Here is an 18946-nt window from a genome sequence, read left to right as displayed (position 1 = left end):
TATGTCCCAGAGTTACCACTGATCGGCCTAATACATGGGGAGCCCACATCAGTCTTTTATGTGCAGCAACTGATACAGTTAACTTAGGAAGATCTACTCACGGTCGGGGATTGCTTTGGAAATTAGTCTGTTAACCCACAGGAGCAGTTAGTAGAGGAACGTGATTTGGCAATTTGTGAACGATGGGGCACTAGTCCACAACCTTTTGGAATCATGGAACACATGAGTGAAGGAAGCCTCACACCGACTGTACTACAGCTGCTCATATTCATAAGGAATGTCAGGCATTTAGTAACATGGTCCTACAAGGCACTTAATTGGATGGTCAGTAAAGTGAAGGTTAAGCACAAAGCGATGTGGGAGATGAACCTGGGGCATGAAATAGAAGCTGCAAAATAGGACAGCATACTGAACTATATGCAAAAATGTGTCACAGAATACAAGGCTGAAGTTTACTCAATTTAAGTTTCTGCATCAGATCTACCCTTCCTCAAGGAAATTCGTAGATGTGACTGGTAGAGACTCAAGGCCTTGTTCCGAGATGCATGACCCAAACAGCATATTTTTTCCATATGGTATGTAATTACCCTACAATACAAATTTACCAGGAGCAAAGGATCTGGCATTTGGGTGGAGCTTTGGATAGGGAGATGGGTGTGGCACCAGAGAGCTGTGTACTTGGAGGATTCCACAGCCCCACACTTAAAAAGGCAGGCAATAAATTGCTAGGCCTTGCCTTGGCATTAGCTAGGAGGCAGATCTCATGACCTTGAAGGTGGGACTATGTCCTGCATATCTTCGGTGGCAGGCGTAGGTGATTCTGGAACTAGGGCAGAGGAAGAAGCCCATGTGAGAGGAGGTGACTTGGAGCATCACTGAGAATTGGAACTCAGCTCAAAGTGTGACTTCTGCTGAGACTGCTAACGGAGAACTGGGCAATAATGTACATGTCAGCAGAGGATATGAGCTGGGTGCGCCCCCGAGACTAAGAAAATTCTAGGGGGATATTATCCATGCAACTACTCATAAATAAATCATTGCTCAATATCGGCTAACAAAAAGATTTTTGCCCATGTAGGTTTAGGTTTGATACAGTGTGTAAAAAAGGAACCTGATTTCCAAAATGATTTTTGTATTTTCACTTATATGTGCACTGACTACTATATGCTGTATAAGACGGGTTATACTGTTTGACAAATAATAATATCAATAAAAATAGGTTAACAAAGAGTACCTCTCTTCAGTCTTCTCAAAGCCACATTTTAAAACACTGAGGATAATGTAGAGAAGGTACAATGCTGATACAGTATTCTTTTTTTCTCTTTGTATTTTCACTGTGCATTATTTGAAAATGTATATATTATGTGTTTTTATTCTAAGGTTGTAAAGTTAGGGTGCAGGGGCCTACTTTCTTTCGCTTTTTCTTCACTTAAACCAATTAAGGTCATGTACAGCGCTCTGGTTTGAGCAGAGTATCACTGTTTTATCCCTTAAAAAATTTCCAGATAAAATACTTTGGCAGAATTTATAACAGATTATGTGCCTATGTGGTCTTGATTTTTTTGTGCAGCACAACTTAAGGCACCAGAGCACTCTACATCCTGCTCAATTAAAATTAAAAATCACTCAGAGATAAAAATAAACAAAATATAATTATCCTAAACCTAAAGAATGCACTATTCAAAACCAGATAGAGTATACACTTAGAATAATTTGTCGATTGCTTCCTTCATACAGCAACATGATTTTATTCTGATAGGCATTGTAGCCTCTGAAATACACTTTACTTAAATTTGCTTCAATCAACTATAAATTGAATGATTGAAGGAAGTCAGCCTGACAGAAATCATTGCTATGCAAGACATCGGTTTTCAGCCAATCCGTTGCCGTGGTTGGAGGCTATGGTCAGCATGAAGACAATATATGACTCATTAAGAAATCTTACCGGTAGAAAATTTGTCAATCACGTCATCTGCTTTTAGGCTGCCCATTAGAGCCAGGGCATATGAGGCTATTACAGTGCTGTAAGCTGTCTTCAGTGATGGCAGACGCCTCTCTAAATACTTCACTGCATTTTGCATTCTGTTATTGAAATCCTGAGATTCAAAGTTGGGAGAAAATCATTACAATGGACATTCATGGACACCCGGATAAAACAGTTAATGAGCCCTTAGGAAACATTTCCATTTTCCAAAGTGCGACAAACATGGCAGTCACAGAGAATGCTATTTAACATTGAACATAGATGATATGGAAGACATATAGAATTCTTGAAAACGTTTCAGTCAAAATTAGCTAATTTACCATTAAGTCTCCATTGACAACAAGCAAAAGGGGATTCCTTAGTGAGAAACAACCCTCGATCAGTTGTTAGATCTACAATGCATCATATGTGTTATCTTTGCCTCCACCTTTCCATCTGTTAAGTTTCTCGATACCCTGGAAATATTCTCTGTCTGCACGTGGGCATTTCTTAGGGTACCTTCTTGGGCCCTTTCCTTGTTTCCCTTATTATTCCATTATGATTCTACAAGCCTTTCTTTGGGCTCAAGTCATACTTCTATGAGGATATCACGCAAATGTTCTTTACCATTCCCTTTTAAGTTTCAAACTCATGTTTCTACTTGTCTCTCATCTGTCTTGATGTTCGCTCACTTTCTCAAACTGAATCCCAAAAAGAAAGTCTCTTTTTTCATTTTATCACACATCCCTCTTTCTCCTACTATATTTTTGGTACCACCGCACCGTTCCTTTTCCATTTTAGCTATCAATCTTAGATATAGTTTGAGTCTTCACTCAACTTTCTTTGCTAAATCTTATTTCTAAACTCTATCATTTTAACCTACTTAATATACAGAAAATCAGATTACTTTTTTATTTTCTGTGAGACTTCTTCACATTCTTGCTTCTTCTCATCTAAATTACTACTGCTCACACTATGCCAGTCTTCCTAAATATATTATAGCTCTATTCCAGATTATCTAAAATTGGCATGTTCAACTTTTATTTTCTTTTACATATCATACATACATCTCTCCTTGTCTCCCTCAACTTCTCCCCTTACCTATGCTTCTTCAAATTGTTCATATGTGAATTTTCACTGGCTCCACCTTATTCAGGTTTTATTAGTTTCTTATTGCATACTCGCCCGCAAAGTCTTCGCTCTCCTAATCTCTTTCTCTTACATGCTTCACCTCACTTTTGTTTATTTGTTCTCTTAGTACCACAACTGTGAATGCATTCTCAGTACCCATTAGGAGTGCTTCAACCCTTCTTAGTTCAATACAATGATGAAAGCCTGCCCCCATTGAGTTTTATGATTGCTTTTCCTTACTAAAAGTTGTTTTATTGTCATTTTCTTTCAATATTTTGCACATCTTTTCTTTCTGGTTCTGTAATGGGTTTTTGGGTAAAATCACTACATCAAGTACAATGAATAACAATTGTTTTTCCAAGATGTAGGGATACATCAGGAGCAAGGAGAACATATACCAATGCATGTCCTTTTCATGCAGAAGATAGAATGTACCTGATCTCTAGCTTTGCCTCTGAAGGTAGGAATAGAGACCTGGCTCACCTTCAACATATGCGAGGAACTGAGAAGCGGTAGTCAGATGCAGAAATCAAAGTCTGTTCTTTAGTCTGCTCCTACCCATATCTATCAATCTTATACAAATCCAAGTTGATAGTTGACTTTATTTAGAGGTAAAAGCCAGACGTTTTAACCTAAAAGTCTCATATCTAATCCAAACTTTGGGATATATAGATAGTTTAAAAATCAATTCAAACTGTTATTCAAAGTCAAAGTCAAAAAGTACTTTATTCGGTTAAAAATCAATAACCATAAAAGCAGCAGATAAAAATGTACAATTTAAAATGGCTCAATACACAGTTATTATCACAAGGGCGAAGCACAGAATTTTTATAAAAACAGTTAAAATTTATCCATCCATCGATTTTCGGAGTTTAAAAACATGTTTAAAAAATTCTGACAATGATGCAACAATAAATACAGTGTCCATTCTTTGCAATTCTAAAAACGCTGGGCGGCATCCATTTATCTTCATCTCTTTTCCTACGGGGCAAAGTGTAAAATCTACAGAAAAACAACACATGAATATCGGATTGCAGAGATAATTCATCACATGGGCATAAGCACAATTCATTTGACCAGGAGTTCATTTCTGGGAATGTTAATAATCTAAAAACAATATTAAACCTGAAACGTTGTTCTGCTTGGGTTTTCGGATCAGATAGAACCCGCTCATCAGAGCCTCTCTAACCCAGCCAGAACGTTACCCTCTCCCTAGGGCCTATTCACAACAAGTAACCACAGATATATACCACCTAAGGACAGGGAATTCCTACTATATATATATATATATATATATATATATATATATATATATATATATATATATATCTAGACCTCTTATAATACAAGTGGCGGCCTCGCGATCCCAGACGGACCCAGGACTTCCTACCCAGACGGCAGCCTCAGCCTCGCGGTCCCAGACGGACCCAGGACTTCCTACCCAAACGGCAGCCTCAGCCTCACGGTCCCAGACGGACCCAGGACTTCCTAACCAGACGGCAGCCTCAGACTCGCGGTCCCAGACGGACCCAGGACTTCCTACCCAGACGGCAGCCTCAGCCTCGCGGTCCCAGACGGACCCAGGACTTCCTACCCAGACGGCAGCCTCAGCCTCGCGGTCCCAGACGGACCCAGGACTTCCTACCCAGACGGCAGCCTCAGCCTCGCGGTCCCAGACGGACCCAGGTCTTCCTACCCAGACGGCAGCCTCAGCCTCGCGGTCCCAGACGGACCCAGGACTTCCTACCCAGACGGCAGCCTCAGCCTCGCGGTCCCAGACGGACCCAGGACTTCCTGCCCAGACGGCAGCCTCAGTACAAGTTCATCCTATGATTACCATAAGATACAACAAGGGAATCAGTTTTACTATTTATCAGATCACACAAGAACTGCCAGTTTGAGCACAACCTGTTCTCTGGTTCGAGGGGCTCCTCTCTCCCTTATTCAGTTACCACTTACCTGATCAGGGTTAACATCTGTTCATGTCAAGTCACAGCTGACTAGAAGAATAGGCTACCCTCTTATACAAGAACACGCAGCACATGTTGATTCACTACAAATTGGGTATTTTATTACTCATTACATACGCAATCTCATAACATTACTATGTAGCACATAACCTGCAAAGAAAAGTGAAAGATTAGGTTGTACACTCTAATAAGAAAGGGGTCGACATCACCTTAGTCGTGTGTAGCCTGCACTCAATGGTCATCTAGGTTCCCTTCTCGTCTGTGCCTCGGCTCGCCTGGAAGTCACACCTCCGCAGTCACGGATCTGTTCCCTTCTCCCTTCTCCGAGTCCCTGGGACCTCTTCCTCATCGGCTACTCTCTCCTCTCTGGCTATTCTGCTAGAAGAGTATCTGTCTCTTGGTTTTTCTCCGCCTTCAAGTTTGTCATCTGTCTTCCCTGGAATAAGTAGTAGCTTTACTGCTAACGGCTAGATGCCGCCTACGGGCTGAAGTAAGTGCACCGTATCTGCCTCAGACTTTCACTAATATAGAGGTGCATTTCCTCATGGAAAATTCCGGCCCGTAACCTGCCGCCCACCAAATTCTTGTACCTCCCCGTACCAAGGACACGTTCCCAGCCGGCCGGCCTGATGTAGTGTCTTCGGCATGAAGAAAAATACAATCCTTCGATAAGGGCTGGCCTGAACCGGTTCTCTCCAAGCGAATAACACCTCATAACTAAAACATCACCCTTAACCTAGAAGCATCTCAAGCTGCCGGAGCAGAAAGAAAGATGGAGTCTCTCCCGTTTGAGGCCTACCAGGCCTGAATTCAGCACGGCTCCATGAAATACCCTCACTACAGGACAGGTTATCCCTAATACTAACGAATCTATCCCCTAGGATATGTGTGCAAGCCCTGATCTATGGGGAAGAACACAGGATCATGTCGAAGTGCCTAGTAAATAGGCTCCATTCACTACTCTAACCCTTAGACTTGGATGGTAAGAGACTGAAGTCATACTAATCACTCGTCAACACAATAGGGCCGGGAAAATCGAGCAGTACATTTCACCCTTGACTTCAGTCTATTATACATTCATTAAACAGAACTAACATCTGTGGAAGAATAATATGAAACAAAGCTAACTGATCTATGTCTAGTACCAAATGTGCAGAATTGAAGTAGTGAAGGAATACACTGAATAAAGCAACAGATAGAAATCAAAACAGCGATGGTAATCAGAATACCTCCTAATATTTGACGTAACAGATACAAATCAGGTAACCATTTAAAGAGCCAGTCAAACCAGCCCTGGTCAATGTGTTTTCTAACTTCTTCTGTCAAGTCATGTAGCTTATCAATGTGAGCGCGAATGGATTGTGTATGATCAGACAAGTTAAAACAACAAAGACCCTCAAAATCAGAACAATCGTGTCCATGTTTAAGCAAAAGATAATCAATGGCCGCTCGATTTTGCAAGATGGCTCTGCGTTCACCCTGGGCGTCTAACAGCATGTCAGACAGGACTGTAGAAGTATGATTAATGGATTTTACCATCCAGCAGGCCATTTTCTCAATAGATTTGGCATTATAAACCGCCAAAGCAGGAACACCAATAATTGAAATAGCCAGGCTAAGGTATTCAGACTTGGAATATAAATGCAAAGACGAGTCACAATCCTCCTGTAACATCACTGTATCTCGAATCACACGAGAATTGGCATTCGGATGTGACGAGAACATCAGTAAACTGAGTCTCGTAATGGCACAAGGGCCTCCAGAAATATTTGCGGGGACATATGGCCAGGAAGTATTACCACATGAGAAAAGCCATCCGGCAGGTAGTAACATCGTGCGATAATGACTGGGGGTAACTACCAAACTCTTGCAAGTCATATTGTTCTGGACAGAAACACATGTTGTCGGTGTCCTTTGAAAGCACAAAGTTCGCTCATGAAGGGTAAAGGAAGTAGCACCTTTCAATTTTAGATGCAGACATTCAGAAATTGCACCAGGATTACACGTAAGGAAAAAACACATATCTCCTTGTGTGATATTATATGTAACTATTTGGGACTGGATGGGGGGTATCTGGTCTGGTAATTCAGTACATAAGGGGCAATACGCATGGGTGGCAAAATCGCCCAGAAGAACATTGGGGCGAGCCTTTGAAATGTTGAAAATATGAGTCAAAGTTTCTAGCGAGGCAGGGACAGCAACCAGACAGGTCGCAAATATGTCGTGTACAGATCTCATCGGCGTCAAACAGAAGTGAGGGGCATCAGTCACCCTTTTCGCCAGTAAGGTCCAAAAGTTCGATGACGAATCCCACGCAGCGAGGGAACGCGACACTTGGGTGCGTAGCTCATCCCGGGTTGACGGGATCCCTCCTCTCTCGTCGAACCAACCCGAAAATAGTCCGACGACGACACATCCTGCAGCAACAGTCCAAAGAATGATCTGAAAGAGAATCAAATACAGGCATTATTCATTCTCGTAAGTAACATTTGTCAGCCGGGACCGCTTCCCAGCTATCTTTCCCTGGTCTCATAACTAAAATGGTATTGTCATGACCGGTGGCGATGACCTCTGCTTGTTCAGGGGGATTCTTAGGCGACTGCACCCAAACCCTGGCCCCAGGGTTATCTGTGGAGCCAAAACCTTTCTGGCCTCGTACAGTTAGCAAAGTTGGGGCAGTGCCTTTTACCATCCCACCACTGAAGACAGGCATTATGAGTAATTGAGCCACTCGGTCAGTTTGATGTATCAGTAAGTCAGCCTCACTGCTATTCAGCAGGAGCACCTTAATCTCTCCCTGATAATCACTGTCAATGATCCCTCCAAGCACCTGAATGCCTTTTACAGCCAGCCCCGATCTAGGGGCGATTAATCCAAAATTCCCGGGTGGTATATGAACACCAACACCGGTCGCGATGATGACCCGATCTTTACCTTTTATAACGGTGTCATCCATGGCATGCAAGTCTAAACCTGCCGACCCTGGGGTCGCTCTACATGGAGCCAAAGCTCCGGGAGTAATTTCCCAGTACATCACAGTCTCTCTGATTTCATTTGGCTGAGCATTAACATTCGGAGGAAACAAACGCATAAGTGGAGATTCAGCATTTAGAAAAGGACGATTATTCAAAATTAATAGCGCTTGGGGCAAAAAGTCTCGCCAATTCTTATACTTGTCATCTGTCAATTTACGCAGTTGCTCCTTCAGCAGACCATTCAATCTCTCCACAAGACCCGAGGCCTGCGGATAGTATGGGATATGAAATACCCAGTCAATATTGTTTTCCACACAGAATTCCTGTACCAATCTTCCACGAAAATGGGATGCATTATCAGATTGAATTTGGAATGGCACACCATAATACATCATAATCAATTCCAATGTTTTAATGGTATTCAATTGGGTAGCTTGCTTACAGGGAAGGGCTACCAACAGGCCACTGTATGTATCAACAATAGTGCAAACATATTGACAATTCCTACTCATGGGAAGTGGACCGATGTAATCAATCTGCCAAATTTGAGCGGGCAGTTTCCCGCGATGTAAATGACCTTTAACAATTTGGGGCACTTTGCGCTGTCTGATATGCTGACAAATGGGACAATGTAAAATAACATTTTTGATTAAATCTAGGGGAATATAAATTCCTTGATCAGCAGCCCACCTGCTAGTGGCTTTCTCTCCAAAATGTCCTGCCTTCTGGTGGGCCCATTTCGCCAATCCCGCAATATCAGAATCTTGCCTGTCCACCACTGCCTCAGCAATTTTAGATTTCTCATCTGCAATGTTATGAAAAAATTTGTCAAGAGAATCAATCGGGGTGTGAGCATCCACATGGAAGATTGTAACAGTACTCTGTGGGAGCATCTCCCAAATCTCCTGCCATAATTCTTTTCCCCACAATTCTTTTGAATGCAATTTCCAATTATGGGAATGCCAAGTCGGTAACCAAACTGCCAGTCCATTGGCAGTAGACCAAGAATCGGTGAAAATATGACATGTGCCAGGCAACTCTTGTTTCAGAACTTGATAAACAGCATAAAGTTCAGCAAATTGACTGCTCTTACCTTCACCAGTTGTGCTCAGCAGTTTTTGTGTGATCGGATTATAGGACACCGCTTTCCAGTGCCGTTTCGTCCCTATGAACCTTGCTGAACCATCCGTAAACCAGACATGGTTTCTGTCCTCTGCGGACAAATCATCAAAAGGTCTACCCCACTTGACAGGAGACTCCTGTACTAAAGGTACGGAACATTCACTCTCAGTCTCAGTCGATGGCGCTCGCGCCACCTGCTCATGTAAAGATGCAACTCCTTTTTGTCCCACACGTGCCCTGTCTTGTATATACCATTTCCATTTAATCACACTCGCCTCTTGAGCATGTCCAATTCGGTGAGTTTTCGGCGAACTCATAACCCACTGCATGATAGGAATTTCAGGTCGCAAAACTATATCATGTCCCAAAGTCAGCTGCTCGGTATCCACCAGAGCCCAATAACATGCAAGTAACTGTTTCTCAAAAGTTGTATAACGCTCACCAGCATCAGGTAACTTTTTGGTCCAGAAACCCAACGGCACTCTACTCCTACCTTGCTTCTGCCACAAACTCCAATTCGCATAAAGGCCCTGTACAGACACATTCAAATCCACCTCACCATCACGTACGGGCCATAAATCCAAAGCATGCTGAATTGCCTCTTTTGCTAGGTTGAACGCATCTTGCTGTGGTTTATCCCATTCAAATGCATTCTTTTTACGAGTGACACGGTACAAGGGGGCCAATATTTGACTCAAATGAGGAATATGCTGACGCCAAAAACCAAACAAACCAATGAAGCTTTGGGCTTCTTTCCTATTCCTCGGAACTGCAAAATCAAGGATTTTCTGTTTAACCTGAGGGATCACTTCACGGTGCCCTTCATGCCAATTAATACCCAAAAATTTCACAGCCTGGGATGGACCTTGTAATTTATCCGGGTTGATTTCCCAACCTTTCTCACGCAGGCACTCAATGACTATGTCCAATTGGGTCTGAACTTCCTCTTGTGTTTCGCCTTGGATCAAAACATCATCAATATAATGACACGTCTGAATTTGTGGATGAACCGGTACCTCAGCCAAATGCTCTGCCACCAGCCGGTGACATATCGTAGGACTATGCACATAGCCCTGAGGAAGACTTCTAAACGTCATCTGACGCCCATTCCACGTAAAACTGAACTGTTCCTGACACTCAGGGGCAATCGGAATCGAAAAGAAAGCATTAGCAATATCAACGGACGCATACCATGTACCTGGATGTTTTTGGATTCTTTCAATTAGAGTAATGACATCCGGTACTGCAACGGTCAAAGAGGGTGTGTGTTTGTTCAATTCTCGATAATCAACAGTCATACGCCAAGAATTATCACTCTTACGTACAGGCCAAACAGGATTATTCCAAGCAGAAGTAACTGGGGTTATAACACCTGCATCCACCAACTCCTGAATAGTGGTACTAATCTCCTCATGCCCACCTGGAATACGATACTGCTTCTGACAAACCACTTTTGTCGCCTGAGGAACTTTTATGGGGGGCATTCTCAAACGACCAACCCGTATAGGCCTGGACGATATATAATGCGTAGTTCCAAATTGGTAACATCCATCATCTAAATGCAAAGTCATTCCTTTCAAAATATCAATTCCAATTATGAATTCTAAGAGTGGCACCACTAGTACAGAGTATTCTTTTCTAGGGATTCTACCTATTCTCATTTCAAGTAAAGTTTGAACGGCAGGAGTTTCCTTTCCACCCAATCCGGTAATTGTAAAAGGCTGACCTGTAAACTTCTTTGATTTTCCATGAATAAGAGTGGCCTCCGCTCCTGTATCTACCAATGCTCGGGCCCTTTGGATATTACGATGTCTCCAATAAATATCAATATCTACATAGGGTCTATTATCTCTGTGAGCCCATCTGTGTACTGGAGCTTGACCTATTTCCTAGTCATGCTTACTGCATTCTGTGTACCAGGATAAATCAGGATAAAGACTCTCACGTTTCTTAGGTATCGGTACCTCCTGTTCATATCCATTCCCAGTACGAAATGGATTCGTGTCTTCTGCATTGCACTGCTGGTTTCGATCGGCCAAACTATGACGATCCTCTCTCCTCCTCAACTCAGGGGATTGATCCCTATCATCTCTACGTCTGCTGTAAACATAATCATTTCTCCCCCTTTCTCTTTCCTCTTCTCTCTCTCTGTCTCTCTCACGACGGGGGGACATATCACGTACATTACGTCGATCATCACGACGAACAGAGCGCCCACGGCGGTCGTCATCACCGCTACCGTCAGAACCACCACGATCACACTCAGTCGTCCGAACACGCCGGGCACCCTCCTTCCGATCCAAGCCACGTTTGCGAAACAACTCCCACAAACGAGCAGTAGTCTCACCATCAATGTCCTCCCTCCGCACACCATCGGCCAGAAGACCAGAAAAGATATCACGTCTAGTAAGTTTATTGTCACCAGGAGTACGAGTGTCAGGCCGGGACTGACGTTCAGGTTTAAACCACTCACCCAACTCACCGAGTTGGCGTACCGATTCCAGTACCGTAGATAACACGTTACCAGTCTGATTAATCAATAAAGTCATCATGACCTGCTTATAGGCAACAGGGGAAGAACGAATGATACGATTCCGCACAGAAGATGTCAACAAACCATCAAGCAACCTGTCAGCAGTACCCAGAAAAATTGCCGTTTTCATCACCTCCTCTTTGAGACGTTGTGCAGCGTCGCGCAAAGTATACCACGGTTTGTCATTCACAGGCCAATCAGACTCAGTAGGATACTTTTGATTACAACCCTCAGTCGCCAATTGAAGTAAAGAAATTTGACCACCACCATTATAGTTACGAAAATGATCCTGTACAGTAGAATCCGAACTCAAGGAACAAAACTTCAAACAATCGCCATTATCTAACATAATGCCAGCAGCGCCCAGTTCATAAAGGCGCACCATCCATGTGAGCAAGGTCTCACCAGCTCGCTGCCGAAATCGCTGCAAAATATCACTAATTTCTTGTTGAGTAAAGTCCTCTAAAGAGACTAAAGAAATACCCTGCGGAGCAGCGGGAGACTGCTGCAACTTCCGACGAAAAACTGGATGCGCCGAGACCGCGGGATGAGCATCACAAGGAGCTCGACCAGTACACGTAGAGGAACAATCAGTGGAAGAAGCGTCGACCCCGCTCGAAGGACGAGCGCAATCACGGGGTGCACCATCAGAGGCGCAAGAAGCAGATTTACAAGCACGGCCGGAGCGAGAGGACTCGCGCTTGGCAGACTCCTCACCCGAGGAAGGAGAATCACTCGAGTTCCAGATATTACCATCCCATTCATCAGGATTCCAATCTAGTCCGGCTTTCGCCACGACCAGACGCACCTTTCGCGTCGAAACCCGACCACGCCGATTCTTGTATTTATAACGAGCAATTCGCACAGCCGCTCTCTCGGCAATAGTTTGGTACGTCTCAAGTTTGTCAGCAAGCAACTTATTTTGACACCGCAACAAAGTATGAGAATTCTGAATCTCAACAAAGTGCGCTTCCACATCCTTAAGAGATATCTGTAGCTTCAACAACCTCTCATGCAGAATCCTGTATGCAGACAGAACAATCCAACCTCTGCGCCCCAAAATGGGAATCTCCTCACCCTTCGAGACGGGTGCCTTCTGTAAACAAGTACAAAAACAACAATTGATGGACAGAATGCAGAACAATGTCATACATTCACCCCAGTACAGAGATCTGGGCCTAAATCCATCGTTTTTTTGCTCACCATGCCATTCCAGTTTGAACCCAGCCATATGCAAATCAGTCTTGACCCTGTGCCCCATGGGAACAGTCCAGCCCGAACTGCCAAGCCAGGTCCTCCCTGGACTGGAAACAAGCATCCTAGGACCGGTTTCGGGCTTTCAGCCCTCGTCAGCCAGGATAGCTTGATTCCAGTGGCATGGAGAGCAAGGGACTCACGTCTGAGCATACCCTTCCCACTCGGGGTGACAAATGCAAAAACAATTGATGGACAGAATGCAGAACAATGTCATACATTCACCCCAGTACAGAGATCTGGGCCTAAATCCATCGTTTTTTTGCTCACCATGCCATTCCAGTTTGAACCCAGCCATATGCAAATCAGTCTTGACCCTGTGCCCCATGGGAACAGTCCAGCCCGAACTGCCAAGCCAGGTCCTCCCTGGACTGGAAACAAGCATCCTAGGACCGGTTTCGGGCTTTCAGCCCTCGTCAGCCAGGATAGCTTGATTCCAGTGGCATGGAGAGCAAGGGACTCACGTCTGAGCATACCCTTCCCACTCGGGGTGACAAATGCAAAAACAACAATTGATGGACAGAATGCAGAACAATGTCATACATTCACCCCAGTACAGAGATCTGGGCCTAAATCCATCGTTTTTTTGCTCACCATGCCATTCCAGTTTGAACCCAGCCATATGCAAATCAGTCTTGACCCTGTGCCCCATGGGAACAGTCCAGCCCGAACTGCCAAGCCAGGTCCTCCCTGGACTGGAAACAAGCATCCTAGGACCGGTTTCGGGCTTTCAGCCCTCGTCAGCCAGGATAGCTTGATTCCAGTGGCATGGAGAGCAAGGGACTCACGTCTGAGCATACCCTTCCCACTCGGGGTGACAAATGCAAAAACAACAATTGATGGACAGAATGCAGAACAATGTCATACATTCACCCCAGTACAGAGATCTGGGCCTAAATCCATCGTTTTTTTGCTCACCATGCCATTCCAGTTTGAACCCAGCCATATGCAAATCAGTCTTGACCCTGTGCCCCATGGGAACAGTCCAGCCCGAACTGCCAAGCCAGGTCCTCTGTAAACAAGTAATCACATTAGCCGGCTCCGCCAGCTCCAAAGAAGAATTCCAATTCTCACTCAAACCAGTAGAATCAGCCCACTCACGGGCTAAGGCTTCATAAGGCGTTGAATCCCATCCGGGAATATCAACGGGCAACTTAAAAGTAGATTTTGACTTTCTAGAAAACATCGTGAAAAAGAAAGAAGAAAAGAAAGAAAAAGAAAAGAAAGAAGAAGAAAAACTATACACACAATTATACCACAAATAATATACAAACAAAACCACGCACACGCCGAAAGCAAACACGAGACAACACGACGCACACAGGTTTCGAAAACGGTTTGTGACGCCAAATGTTCTGCTTGGGTTTTCGGATCAGATAGAACCCGCTCATCAGAGCCTCTCTAACCCAGCCAGAACGTTACCCTCTCCCTAGGGCCTATTCACAACAAGTAACCACAGATATATACCACCTAAGGACAGGGAATTCCTACTATATATATATATATATATATATATATATATATATATATATATATATCTAGACTTCTTATAATACAAGTGGCGGCCTCGCGATCCCAGACGGACCCAGGACTTCCTACCCAGACGGCAGCCTCAGCCTCGCGGTCCCAGACGGACCCAGGACTTCCTACCCAAACGGCAGCCTCAGCCTCGCGGTCCCAGACGGACCCAGGACTTCCTACCCAGACGGCAGCCTCAGCCTCGCGGTCCCAGACGGACCCAGGACTTCCTACCCAGACGGCAGCCTCAGCCTCGCGGTCCCAGACGGACCCAGGACTTCCTACCCAGACGGCAGCCTCAGCCTCGCGGTCCCAGACGGACCCAGGACTTCCTACCCAGACGGCAGCCTCAGCCTCGCGGTCCCAGACGGACCCAGGACTTCCTACCCAGACGGCAGCCTCAGCCTCGCGGTCCCAGACGGACCCAGGACTTCCTACCCAGACGGCAGCCTCAGCCTCGCGGTCCCAGACGGACCCAGGACTTCCTGCCCAGACGGCAGCCTCAGTACAAGTTCATCCTATGATTACCATAAGATACAACAAGGGAATCAGTTTTACTATTTATCAGATCACACAAGAACTGCCAGTTTGAGCACAACCTGTTCTCTGGTTCGAGGGGCTCCTCTCTCCCTTATTCAGTTACCACTTACCTGATCAGGGTTAACATCTGTTCATGTCAAGTCACAGCTGACTAGAAGAATAGGCTACCCTCTTATACAAGAACACGCAGCACATGTTGATCCACTACAAATTGGGTATTTTATTACTCATTACATACGCAATCACATAACATTACTATGTAACACATAACCTGCAAAGAAAAGTGAAAGATTAGGTTGTACACTCTAATAAGAAAGGGGTCGACATCACCTTAGTCGTGTGTAGCCTGCACTCAATGGTCATCTAGGTTCCCTTCTCGTCTGTGCCTCGGCTCGCCTGGAAGTCACACCTCCGCAGTCACGGATCTGTTCCCTTCTCCCTTCTCCGAGTCCCTGGGACCTCTTCCTCATCGGCTACTCTCTCCTCTCTGGCTATTCTGCTAGAAGAGTATCTGTCTCTTGGTTTTTCTCCGCCTTCAAGTTTGTCATCTGTCTTCCCTGGAATAAGTAGTAGCTTTACTGCTAACGGCTAGATGCCGCCTACGGGCTGAAGTAAGTGCACCGTATCTGCCTCAGACTTTCACTAATATAGAGGTGCATTTCCTCATGGAAAATTCCGGCCCGTAACCTGCCGCCCACCAAATTCTTGTACCTCCCCGTACCAAGGACACGTTCCCAGCCGGCCGGCCTGATGTAGTGTCTTCGGCATGAAGAAAAATACAATCCTTCGATAAGGGCTGGCCTGAACCGGTTCTCTCCAAGCGAATAACACCTCATAACTAAAACATCACCCTTAACCTAGAAGCATCTCAAGCTGCCGGAGCAGAAAGAAAGATGGAGTCTCTCCCGTTTGAGGCCTACCAGGCCTGAATTCAGCACGGCTCCATGAAATACCCTCACTACAGGACAGGTTATCCCTAATACTAACGAATCTATCCCCTAGGATATGTGTGCAAGCCCTGATCTATGGGGAAGAACACAGGATCATGTCGAAGTGCCTAGTAAATAGGCTCCATTCACTACTCTAACCCTTAGACTTGGATGGTAAGAGACTGAAGTCATACTAATCACCCGTCAACACAATAGGGCCGGGAAAATCGAGCAGTACATTTCACCCTTGACTTCAGTCTATTATACATTCATTAAACAGAACTAACATCTGTGGAAGAATAATATGAAACAAAGCTAACTGATCTATGTCTAGTACCAAATGTGCAGAATTGAAGTAGTGAAGGAATACACTGAATAAAGCAACAGATAGAAATCAAAACAGCGATGGTAATCAGAATACCTCCTAATATTTGACGTAACAGATACAAATCAGGTAACCAATTAAAGAGCCAGTCAAACCAGCCCTGGTCAATGTGTTTTCTAACTTCTTCTGTCAAGTCATGTAGCTTATCAATGTGAGCGCGAATGGATTGTGTATGATCAGACAAGTTAAAACAACAAAGACCCTCAAAATCAGAACAATCGTGTCCATGTTTAAGCAAAAGATAATCAATGGCCGCTCGATTTTGCAAGATGGCTCTGCGTTCACCCTGGGCGTCTAACAGCATGTCAGACAGGACTGTAGAAGTATGATTAATGGATTTTACCATCCAGCAGGCCATTTTCTCAATAGATTTGGCATTATAAACCGCCAAAGCAGGAACACCAATAATTGAAATAGCCAGGCTAAGGTATTCAGACTTGGAATATAAATGCAAAGACGAGTCACAATCCTCCTGTAACATCACTGTATCTCGAATCACACGAGAATTGGCATTCGGATGTGACGAGAACATCAGTAAACTGAGTCTCGTAATGGCACAAGGGCCTCCAGAAATATTTGCGGGGACATATGGCCAGGAAGTATTACCACATGAGAAAAGCCATCCGGCAGGTAGTAACATCGTGCGATAATGACTGGGGGTAACTACCAAACTCTTGCAAGTCATATTGTTCTGGACAGAAACACATGTTGTCGGTGTCCTTTGAAAGCACAAAGTTCGCTCATGAAGGGTAAAGGAAGTAGCACCTTTCAATTTTAGACGCAGACATTCAGAAATTGCACCAGGATTACACGTAAGAAAAAAACACATATCTCCTTGTGTGATATTATATGTAACTATTTGGGACTGGATGGGGGGTATCTGGTCTGGTAATTCAGTACATAAGGGGCAATACGCATGGGTGGCAAAATCGCCCAGAAGAACATTGGGGCGAGCCTTTGAAATGTTGAAAATATGAGTCAAAGTTTCTAGCGAGGCAGGGACAGCAACCAGACAGGTCGCCAATATGTCGTGTACAGATCTCATCGGCGTCAAACAGAAGTGAGGGGCATCAGTCACCCTTTTCGCCAGTAAGGTCCAAAAGTTCGATGACGAATCCCACGCAGCGAGGGAACGCGACACTTGGGTGCGTAGCTCATCCCGGGTTGACGGGATCCCTCCTCTCTCGTCGAACCAACCCGAAAATAGTCCGACGACGACACATCCTGCAGCAACAGTCCAAAGAATGATCTGAAAGAGAATCAAATACAGGCATTATTCATTCTCGTAAGTAACATTTGTCAGCCGGGACCGCTTCCCAGCTATCTTTCCCTGGTCTCATAACTAAAATGGTATTGTCATGACCGGTGGCGATGACCTCTGCTTGTTCAGGGGGATTCTTAGGCGACTGCACCCAAACCCTGGCCCCAGGGTTATCTGTGGAGCCAAAACCTTTCTGGCCTCGTACAGTTAGCAAAGTTGGGGCAGTGCCTTTTACCATCCCACCACTGAAGACAGGCATTATGAGTAATTGAGCCACTCGGTCAGTTTGATGTATCAGTAAGTCAGCCTCACTGCTATTCAGCAGGAGCACCTTAATCTCTCCCTGATAATCACTGTCAATGATCCCTCCAAGCACCTGAATGCCTTTTACAGCCAGCCCCGATCTAGGGGCGATTAATCCAAAATTCCCGGGTGGTATATGAACACCAACACCGGTCGCGATGATGACCCGATCTTTACCTTTTATAACGGTGTCATCCATGGCATGCAAGTCTAAACCTGCCGACCCTGGGGTCGCTCTACATGGAGCCAAAGCTCCGGGAGTAATTTCCCAGTACATCACAGTCTCTCTGATTTCATTTGGCTGAGCATTAACATTCGGAGGAAACAAACGCATAAGTGGAGATTCAGCATTTAGAAAAGGACGATTATTCAAAATTAATAGCGCTTGGGGCAAAAAGTCTCGCCAATTCTTATACTTGTCATCTGTCAATTTACGCAGTTGCTCCTTCAGCAGACCATTCAATCTCTCCACAAGACCCGAGGCCTGCGGATAGTATGGGATATGAAATACCCAGTCAATATTGTTTTCCACACAGAATTCCTGTACCAATCTTCCACGAAAATGGGATGCATTATCAGATTGAATTTGGAATGGCACACCATAATACATCATAATCAATTCCAATGTTTTAATGGTATTCAATTGGGTAGCTTGCTTACAGGGAAGGGCTACCAACAGGCCACTGTATGTATCAACAATAGTGCAAACATATTGACAATTCCTACTCATGGGAAGTGGACCGATGTAATCAATCTGCCAAATTTGAGCGGGCAGTTTCCCGCGATGTAAATGACCTTTAACAATTTGGGGCACTTTGCGCTGTCTGATATGCTGACAAATGGGACAATGTAAAATAACATTTTTGATTAAATCTAGGGGAATATAAATTCCTCGATCAGCAGCCCACCTGCTAGTGGCTTTCTCTCCAAAATGTCCTGCCTTCTGGTGGGCCCATTTCGCCAATCCCGCAATATCAGAATCTTGCCTGTCCACCACTGCCTCAGCAATTTTAGATTTCTCATCTGCAATGTTATGAAAAAATTTGTCAAGAGAATCAATCG

General features: G+C 44.6%; 2 protein-coding genes across 15 annotated transcripts in view; one reads left to right on the top strand and one right to left on the bottom strand.

Moving 5' to 3' along the window:
- The window catches only part of LOC146833112 (complement C3-like), a 1368049-nt gene that overhangs the window by 355023 nt on the left and 994080 nt on the right, over window positions 1-18946 (bottom strand). The window contains exon 28 of the mRNA XM_085600736.1: window positions 1946-2096. Within this exon, the coding sequence (XP_085456862.1) occupies window positions 1946-2096 (151 nt within the window). The remainder of the gene's footprint in view (window positions 1-1945; window positions 2097-18946) is intronic.
- LOC146833113 (uncharacterized) overlaps window positions 1-18946 on the top strand; it is a 787180-nt gene that overhangs the window by 473726 nt on the left and 294508 nt on the right. The window lies entirely within an intron of this gene.

Source organism: Triturus cristatus, chromosome 4_2 (assembly GCF_964204655.1).
Source record: "Triturus cristatus chromosome 4_2, aTriCri1.1, whole genome shotgun sequence".
Taxonomy (NCBI): Eukaryota; Metazoa; Chordata; class Amphibia; order Caudata; family Salamandridae; genus Triturus; species Triturus cristatus.
This window is presented reverse-complemented; position numbering and strand designations above follow the sequence as displayed.